At 44.3% G+C, this 10,427-nt stretch overlaps 1 protein-coding gene across 1 annotated transcript; it reads left to right on the plus strand.

The window, feature by feature from the left end:
* The first annotated feature begins 9,029 nt into the window (after positions 1 to 9,029).
* On the plus strand, positions 9,030 to 9,992 carry LOC149438388 (olfactory receptor 6K3-like). Its single transcript, XM_089659885.1, has one exon. It carries the CDS (start codon positions 9,030 to 9,032, stop codon positions 9,990 to 9,992), a length of 963 nt encoding a protein of 320 aa, XP_089516011.1.
* Positions 9,993 to 10,427: the final 435 nt, after the last annotated feature.

The following is a 10,427-nucleotide window of genomic DNA, read 5'->3' on the forward strand; positions in this document are numbered from 1 at the left end:
AAATACTTTCATGGAATGGCTGTGCCCATCAACACCTACCCCACTCCATCCCCTCCTTCTACAGAGACTGGCACTAGTACTCTCAAGCTTGAGGCCCCAGAGTTTGTACCTCAGAGTCATCAACCAACACCTCTCAGCCCTTTAAGGGGTTTGTGATGCCAGGAGGAGGGGCGAGAGTTAAGGTCATGTGACTACAGTGGTTGGGTGTCACTGTGGTCACATGACCAGAAAGCTCCCGACCACAGGGCATGTGCTCTCGGCACATCTGTTGTTTACATCTGGTATACAAATATGCGGCCCTAGGTACCAAGGTCCAACCACGAGAGGCCGCATATTTGCATGTGTTCAGCATCAAGGAGTTAAACCTTTTTTATTGTAGAAATGTGGGGGCTCAAGTTTTTAATATAATTGCAATCAATTCCAATCTTCAATAACTATTCTTCAAAAATGTTGTGGTTAGGAGCAGATAACTAGATCAAACAATCACATATATTGTGCCTAAAGCTTTCTACCTGTATCCTGAAGATGATATCTGCTTATATATGGACAGACTAATGTTGATCTAAAATCAAATATACAGTATTCAACATAAATGAATACACCCCTATTGAAAAGTAAGATTTTAATTAATATCTCAATGAACACAAGGACAATTTCCAAAGTTTTGAGAAAACTGAGTTATATAGAACATTTGTTTAGCTCATTACATGGAAGTAAGGTTAATAATATCACTTAAATTACAAAATCTTCAGTTTTATTCAAATTAATTGATGCAAAAATGAATCCACCCCACAACGAAAACTCCATCTAGTATTTTGTATGACCTCCATGATTTGTAAGGACAGCACCAAGTCTTCTAGGCATGGAATGAACTAGTTGGCGACATATTGCATCATCTATCTTTTTCCATTCTTTAACCTCTTCACGCCGGCGCCTCCCAGCCCTTTAAGGGGTTTCAGACGCCGGGAGGCGGGGCGGGGTTTTAGGGCCATGTGACTGCCGTGATTCGTTGTCACGGCGGTCACATGATCAGAAAAGGTCCCGATTGCAACCTTTCAGTGAGACACTGACATATGTGCTGGGAGCACGCAGGGCACGCTCTCAGCACATATGTGTTTTCAAATGGTACGCAAATATGCTGCCACTCAGCGTCAAGGCCCAGCCACCGAGAGGCCGCATATTTGCATACAGTTGGCGTCAAGGGGTTAAGAATGACCTGTTTTAGAGCCTGGATGCTGGATGGAGAGTGATGCTTAACTTGTCTCTTCAGAATTTCCCATAAGTCTTCGATTGGGTTCAGATCAGGAAACATACTTGGCCACTGAATCACTTTCACCCGGTTCTTCTTCAGAAATGCAACAATGGCCTTAGATGTGTGTTTTGGATCATTGTCATGTTGGAAAAGTGTACATCGACCAAGGACACGGAGTGATGGTAGCATCTTCTCTTTCAATGTAGAGCTGTGCATCTGTGAATTCACTATACCATCAGTGAAATGCAGCTCCTCAACACCAGCAGCACTCACGCAGCCCCACAGAAGGATACTACCACCACCATGTTTCACTGTAGGCACCATGCATTTTTCTTTGTACTCCTTACCTTTGTGACGCCATACAGTTTTGAAGCCATCAGTTCCAAAAACATTTATCTTGGTCTCATCACTCCAGAGTACAGAGTCCCAGTAGTCTTCTTCTTTTTCAGCATGGGCCCTGGCAAATCCTAGGTGGGCTTTTTTGCGCATGGGCTTTAGGAGAGGCTTCCTTCGTGGACAACACCCATGCATGCCATTTCTCTGCAGTGTATGCCGTATTGTGTCACGGGAAACAATCACCCCAGTTTGGCTTTCTACTTCTTTTGCTAACTGCAGTGAACTTGCATGGCAATTTTCTTCAACCCTTCTATTCAGAAGACACTCCTGTCGAGGTGTTAACTTCCATGGACAGCCAGTACGACTCTGTGAGATGGTTGCAGTTCCATCTTTGTTAAATTTCTGTATCATTTTTGCTACATTATTCTGACTGATAAGTAAAGCTTTGCTGATCTTCTTGTAGCCTTCACCTTTCTTTTATAATAAAATTATTTTCTTTCTCAGGCCTTGTGACATTTATTTTCCACGTGGGGCCATTGCTGACAGCATGGAATGGGAAGGGGCTTTGTTTGTTAAGCAACGCCCTTTTATAATCAACTGTCTGCTGGACACCTATTTAATGAATAATTGGACTCACCTGTAGTTGAATTCTTGTTAATTAGGATTTTTATTGTCTAAAATTTAGCTTTGCTCCTAAGACTTTCATTGGGCTGTATTAATTTTTGCAACATGGTCTTGAATGAATTTTTTAGGAAAAATACTTTTTTGTGTATTAAGTTAAGAAATGTTCACAATCAATGGCCAACATTTGTGGGAGTATTTTGTAGTATAGTGTCCCATAGAAAATGTTGATCCTGAAAGGTTTTCTGACAAATCTGTCAGGGTGTACTCATTTATGCTGAGCACTGTATGTAGCATGCATACAAGTAATGTGTCATTGTAACACTTCCAGATATTTTTATTAACTCTTTAAGGGATCACAGTACTTGTCCTGACAATGCCTTCTTCTTCTTCATCATCTACTTCCAGAACTTAAATGATGGCTCAGGGATGGCACAATCATGTAAATTCTGGTGCCTATGCAGTGTTCACAAATGTGCATTGGTGGTGTTCACAAATGTCTCACAGATCAGCCCCTCCTGCAGCCTCTCAGCTCGTGAGATGCTACAAAGTTATAATGTACAGTCAAATCATTGGGGGAGAGGGGACTGAGAAAATGCTTCCTCATGTCTGCAGCAGGATTATGACTTTATCTCAGCTTAGACATAGTCACTGACTGGAGCTCAAGGATTTTTTTTAAGATGAAAAAGCGATAGTATTGCTGTAAATTGTAACATGTCAGAAATGTATTCACTCAGTTGTTACTGAGAGGTTCACTTTAAACTTGCCATCTATCCATTCAGTCGTATCTGACCCCTGGCGATTGCATGGACCGTCACTTGAAGCAACTTTTTCCATGAATTCTCTTTTTATTTTACAGGGTAGGTTGCCAACCCCTTTCCCCAACCCCCACCATGCAGGAGATCCCACATGGCCAGGGATGAAACTAGGACAATTTAGACAAGGGCCAATTAACCTAACAGCATGTCTTTGGAGAGTGGGAGGAAACCCACACAAATACAGGGAGAACATGCAAATGCCATGCAGGAGGCGCCATGGTTGGGAATCAAACCCATGACCCAATAACTGCAAGACAGAAGTGCTAATTACTAAGCCGCTGTGCCACCCAAACTTGCCATAGACCTTAGTAAATAGTTGGATGGGCATACATGGCCTCCTCACTTCACATTGTCTCCTGGGTTTGCTTTCATGAAATCGAATATTGGCTATACTTTATTATACACACACTTTAGTATGGGCACGGCTTGGATAGACTTCTCTGTGGAGTCTAAGAATGGAACGAGTCCTGCCATCTGCTTGGGGGATTTCCCAGCCCTGGAGAATTAAATGAGACTCAGGTTCATCGGCTACAATTCTCCTCTGTAATCCTATATATTGAGAACATGATGGCTGTGCCTGACTCTGCTGCAGACCTCCAGAGTGCAGGTACAGTACACAATACCTTATAGAGAGCACACCGCTGCTCATTACAAGAGCAAAGCAAGGCATTCAGTCTACCGGGAGTTCACGGGCATTAGGTCTGATTCACTAAAAAGGAAATGTGCAAAAGAAAGAAAATCCCTATAATGGGTACAATTGCAATTCTGGATTTATTGTGGGTGTTCGTTTTTTTTTAATTGTATGTTGGTAGGTTAAACCGCTTTTTTATTTTGCTGCACATCTTTCCTTTTAGAAAAGTGGGCTTTTAGAGTTAAGGGTAAATTTCCTGAGATACCACCTAGATGCATACCACCTAGATACCTAACACCAAGCTATTGTAGTGCTGACCCCCGAAAGGGTCCCTTGGTTTGGTCTCAAAGAGGAGCTCCACCAAAAAGGGAAAGTTCCGCTTTAAGCCTTTGTCCCCCGCTCCCCATTATGGATTGGCACCTTTGGGAGTGGGTACCCAAATTTGATAGATACCCACTTCCGCTGCGATTGCCTAGGCGATCAGAGGCAGAAGTTGTCCTCCCCCCTCCTTCCCTCCTTCACACATGACAGGTCCCAGAAGACTATTCACATGGCCATTCACAAAGCACAGTGCTTCTTGCACATGCACAGTATGCACCCCAATGTGAAGCCACAAGCTGTCACAGCCGGGTGCCCACACTGAAGATGCTGGTGCCAGGGAGAGAAGAGGGCCTGTGAAACCAGCCGTGGTGAGGACACTGCTGGACCAAGGGACAGGTAAGTGGCACCCCGATGTGAAGCCACAAGCTGTCACAGCCGGGTGCCCACACTGAAGATGCCAGCGCCAGGGAGAGAAGACAGCCTGTGAAACCAGCCATGGTGAGGACACTGCTGGACCAAGGGACAGGTAAGTGGCACCTCGATGTGAAGCTGCAAGCTGTCACAGCCAGGTGTCCACACTGAAGATGCCGGCGCCATGGAGAGAAGACGGCCGATGAAACCAGCTGTGGTGAGGACACCACTGGATCGAGGGACAGGTAAGTGACACCCCGATGTGAAGCCACAAGCTGTCACAGCCGGGTGCCCACACTGAAGATGTCGGCACCAGGGAGAGAAGACGGCCGGTGAAACCAGCCACGGTGAGGACACTGCTGAACCAAGGGACAGGTAAGTGGCACCCCGATGTGAAGCCACAAGCTGTCACAGCCGGGTGCCCACACTGAAGATGCCGGCGCCAGGGAGAGAAGGCGGCAGATGAAACCAGCTGTGGTGAGGACACCACTGGATCAAGGGACAGGTAAGTGGCACCCCAATGTGAAGCCACAAGCTGTCACAGCCGGGTGCCCACACTGAAGATGCTGGCACTGGGGAGAGAAGACGGCCAGTGAAACCAGCAATGGTGAGGACGCCGCTGGACCGAGGGACAGGTAAGTGACACCCCGATGTGAAGCCACAAGCTGTCACAGCCGGGTGCCCACACTGAAGATGCCGGCACCAGGGAGAGAAGACGATCTGGGAAACCAGCCGTGGTGAGGATACTGCTGGACCAAGGGACAGGTAAGTGGCACCCCGATGTGAAGCCGCAAGCTGTCACAGCCGGGTGCCCACACTAAAGATGCCGGCGCCATGGAGAGAAGACGGCCGGTGAAACCAGCTGTGGTGAGGACACCGCTGGATCGAGGGACAGGTAAGTGGCACCCCGATGTGAAGCCACCAGCTGTCACAGCCGGGTGCCCACACTGTAGATGCTGGCACTGGGGAGAGAAGACAGCCGGTGAAATAAGCTGTGGTGAGGACACCGCTGGACCAAGGGATAGGTAAGTGTCTGTATTTTAAAAGTCAGCAGCTAAGATGATTGAAGAAACAGCTCGGGTGAGGACATCGCTGGACCCCCTGAGCAGGTAAGTGCCCTTATATTAAAAGTCAGCAGCTGACTTTTAATTTCTTGGGGGGAGCCCAGAGCTCTGCTTTAAGGGGAGGAACTGTCATAATTTTTTTTATCTTTTGCTTTAGAAAAAAATTGTTTACATCTGCCTGGACGTCGCTCAGGTCATATACACCATATGTATTTTTCCTTGATTGATGGTGCTTAAGTTGCCTTCCGTACACTTTTGTTCTTCATAGATTTCAGTAAAGACTTAATGGAAATAAAAACCAAATTACTAATTCTAGTAAAATGTTGATGTGTAACGGAAGGACTTCTTGCTCCTGGAACCATATGCAACCTTCTAATTTTACCTTGGCAATCATTCCCTGTCTACAAAATTATTTTCAAAAGGTCCAGAGCAGTAGCTAGGATTGTTTAAGAATTCTGGGGGTTGCATAGTGTGCCATAGCCAACAGAGGGTTTGGCCAGATTATGCCCGAGTGATGTAAAGGGGCATGGATGTATAAAACCTGACTATACCCCATATATACTACACACATAGGCTGTGGCCCTTGTACTTAAAAATATACTTTAAATAAAGTGCTGCAAGTGAGAATTACACAGAAACCTCAGCACAAAGGATCAAACTCTTCTGTTACATATACTTTCCTGCACACATCATTTGTATGAGCCTACCTTAATGAAGTTCATCAAACAATCTGGAGACTGCTTAGTAACCAGCAGCTGTCGAATCAATGGACACTTTAGTGAGTAGCAGGGGCGGACTGACCATTTGGAAACTCGGGCACTGCCCGAGGGCCCGGGGTCAGTAGGGGGCCCCATGAGATGCCCCTGGTACCTTTTCATAGGCCTTTTTGAGTTTGGGCAAGGACACAGGGGCCCCATGATCCCCTATTGCCCGGGGGCCCCATGAGTTGTCAATCCTCCCCTGGTGAGTAGTATGTACAGCTGCACAACTTACAACAGTCAGGGGTATGTATTGCACAGACCAGCTTGTGCTGTGAACAGATACAGTGTATATAATGAACAGCTTAGAGAGTAAAGTCCTTACAGGTAGGTAATGTATAGCACAACACATTGTGGTGGCCAGGGTTATGTAATGAACAGCACAGTTAAAGGAGCGTGGCAGTCAGGGGTATGTTTGTACAGCAAAGCTTACCAAGTGCAGTGATCTGGATTATGCAATGTACAACATAGCTTTAGGACTGTAATAGTTTGGGGTAAATCACTGTGTAGAGTAGTTAGTGTAGGGCCTCCTTATGTTGGTGGTCAATGATAACGGCACTCTAAAATGTTGGCCTTCAGTGATGAGTTCTCCTCTAAAACATTAGTGGTTGTTGGTCAGTGGTACATGCCCTCTAATGTGTTGGTGGTCAGTGATGAGTTCTCTAAAACATTGGTGGTCAGTGGTAAATGCCCTCTAAAGTGTTGGTGGCCAGTGATGAGTTCTCTAAAACATTGGTGGTCAGTGGTACATGCACTCTAAAATGTTGGCCTTCAGTGATGAGTTCTCTAAAACATTAGTGGTTGTTTGTCAGTGGTACATGCCCTCTAAAGTGTTGGTGGTCAGTGATGAGTTCTCTAAAACATTGGTGGTCAGTGGTACATGCCCTCTAAAGTGTTGGTGGTCAGTGATGAGTTCTCTAAAACATTGGTGGTCAGTGGTACATGCACTCTAAAATGTTGGCCTTCAGTGATGAGTTCTCCTCTAAAACATTAGTCGTTGTTGGTCAGTGGTACATGCCCTCTAAAGTGCTGGTGGTCAGTGATACGTTCTCTAAAACATTGGTGGTCAGTGGTACATGCCCTCTAAAGTGTTGGTGGTCAGTGATGAGTTCTCTAAAACATTGGTGGTTGGTGGTACATGCCCTCTAAAGTGTTGGTGGTCAGTGATGAGTTCTCTAAAACATTGGTGGTTGGTGGTCAGTGGTAACTGTCCTCTAAAATGTTGGTGGTCAGTGGTGAATTCTCCTCTAAAAAATCGGTGGTTGGTGTTAAGGTATGGTGGCCAGGTACAGTATATACTGTATATATATCATATTATAAAATGAAAAAAATTGCACAATTCCTATATATCAAAAGCAAAGTTAAAAATTAAATGAAAAAATGTTTAAATAAAAAAAATATATATATAAGTACGAATCAACCAAAAGTCATTCAAAACTCAAGTTCAATCAATAAAGTGTTCTTCTGTGAACCCTCCTTTGGAAAACGAAAAATATGTGCAGCTGTCACAAATTCCCGTGCAAAAACATCGTCCACCATATACTGTATCTGCTCACCTCATGCAGTGTGACCTCATATTAAACAATGTTACGGTCTAACTGCACTTTTGGTCCCATTTGGACTCAGAAGATCAGCTTGCTGAATGAGGACACCAAAGTATGCTCCCTCCCGATAAATGTCTTGGTGGCAGCCGTATTCCTCATTAAAAAGAACTCAACGTAGTGCTTTATCCTTTTAAAACTTTTATTCATCAATTAAACATAAGAAATGCGCTCACGTTCAGTAGGTGTATAATGCACCAGGTATGATGAACATCCAGCTAAAATGCCGTTCCTGGCGTTTCCAGAGTACTATAACCGCTGTTCCGATGAATGGTAACATTGTGACGTCATCCGCACACTCCTCTGCATAATAGTTGCATGCAACTGTAAAAATATACCATACTTGGAATCCATCTGATGATCATTATAGGATGCCATCTTAAACATTGGTGGTTCTTTAAAAGGAAGAGGCAGATTAAAAGAAATCCTTCATATTTTTCCAATATCCCACGACCACCAATTTACTAGGCAGTGAATCAACTAACACATTTTAATTTACTTTTGAAAAATCCTAATAAATAAGAGCAGCTTGTTGGATAGGTGCAGAGTGGTGTGGGGACAGTAATCACACAGTGGCCTGAAGTGCAGCAAACAGTGTATCGAAGAACTTGAAACCAGTAAAACAGCCCAGCAGGAAGTTCACTGGGTACTCTCAGTCAATGCAGCGGAGAGTCAGCAGTGGTAGTCCCGAACTGAAGACAGCGCTTACCAAGGGACGTTGAATGCAGTCTGGCCAGTCCAATCCAAGGGGGAGCTTGCGGAAGTGACGCAGGACCTGCTCTTTCCCTACTCCCCCATAACCAATTCCTACAACTAGTGCTGACAGGTGAACATACTCCCCCTACACTAACCACTTTCGCAAATGCATGCCAAAACCTGGGAGCAGAGACTAAAAAACACTCTATGTGACCCAAGATGGCCACCAGCATCAACTGGATGCAGCATAGCCAACCGGAATGCTGCTCCAGGGATCTGCGGGATCCATAGAGAAACCAAGATTCACTTGACTTCCCCTTCAGCTGCAGTACCACTCTGGATGAGCGTCACCTACAGTGCAAAAAATAGACTGCACCTGCCTACGAGCAGTCTGTATTTTAGCAGCATATTTGCACATTTTAGGAGTAACGATCTAAACTTTGTTCTCTTTGTTCTTTATTTTTTAAGGATCATGCAGCTGGCCCTCATTGAATGTTGAGCTTGAATTGAAAGAAGAAAGATGGCCAGTGCATCCAACATCAGCACCAGTTTCGTACTCCTGGGGATGGTGGAGCTGGAAAAGCAAAAATACCTCTACTTCTGCCTTTCTACAATAGTCTACTCTTTTACATTGATAATAAGTAGTGTAATCATATATGCCATTTTGAAGGAGAGAAGCCTCCATGAACCCATGTACATTCTCATAGCCAGTTTGCTCTTCAATGAAATCATTGGAAGCTCCTCATTCTTTCCAAAATTGATGATTGACTTGATCACCTCCTCAAAGAACATCTCTCGTACTGAATGCCTTATTCAAAATCTCTGCATTTCTACTTTTGCAGTTTTTGAAATGACCACTTTTACCATCATGGCCTACGACCGTTACTTGGCCATATGTCAACCTCTACAGTACAGCATGCTAATGACAAGTGAGAAGGTTGTGAAGATAATCTCTTGGTGTTGGGGCATAACCTTCGTGATCCTCGTCATGCTTCTTCTTCTGACAGCAGCACTTCCTCTATGCAGGGATAAAATAAACAATATTTTTTGTGATAACATGTCCCTCATTGTGCTGTCCTGCGTAAATTCATCCAATAGCAGTTTACCTTCAGCCATCGTATTTTCCATCTACTTTGTCACCACCATTGTGGTCACTGCTTTTTCCTATTTAAGAATATTCTTTGTGTGCATGAACTTCTCCAAGGAGTCACGTCAGAAGGCTGTCCACACTGTTGTCACTCATCTGCTCAACTTTTCAGTCTTCCTAATTGGAGTGTTTTTTGTTGTGCTTAGATACAGACTGGATAATGTTACCCTTCCACTAACTGTTCATGTTCTCCTCTCTGTCACCCCTTTGGTGTTCCCAGCACTCTTTAACCCTCTGATCTATGGAGTACGGACCCATGCCCTAAAAATAAGACTCATCCAATATTTGTGGAAAGCAAATTTGGGGGGAAAGTGGAAACAAATCCATATGCATTAATCATCCATATATGACATAAGCGATAAACAAAATAAAAGTGTAAAACATTTTTTTCAAACATGTCTACAAACCATGTATGGTTTCACACTTGTTATCAATGTTTTGTTGCACTTATATGTGTAGCGCCCTCTAGTATAGCTAGATAGCATTTTTGTAAGTGAAAGGCTTGTTAGAAGCCTGGGATGAGTCAGCCTGGGAGTGAGGTAGAGAGGCCAACTAAGGAAAGGCCAGGCGGCTCTAAAGATTGGGCTTCTGGAGCCCTCCTACCCTTCTAGAAACTAGAGGAACTTTCTAGAAGAGGGGTCAGGTAACTGTCGTAGGCCATGATGGTAAACATGTTAATTTCAAAAACTGTAAAAGTAGCAATGTAGAGATTTTGAATAAGACATTCAGTACAAGAGCTCTTCTTTGAGGAGGTGATCAAGTCAATCATCA

Source organism: Staurois parvus, unplaced genomic scaffold (assembly GCF_062004578.1).
Source record: "Staurois parvus isolate SC_StPar_1 unplaced genomic scaffold, SC_StPar_1.0 ptg001192l, whole genome shotgun sequence".
Classification (NCBI taxonomy): domain Eukaryota; kingdom Metazoa; phylum Chordata; class Amphibia; order Anura; family Ranidae; genus Staurois; species Staurois parvus.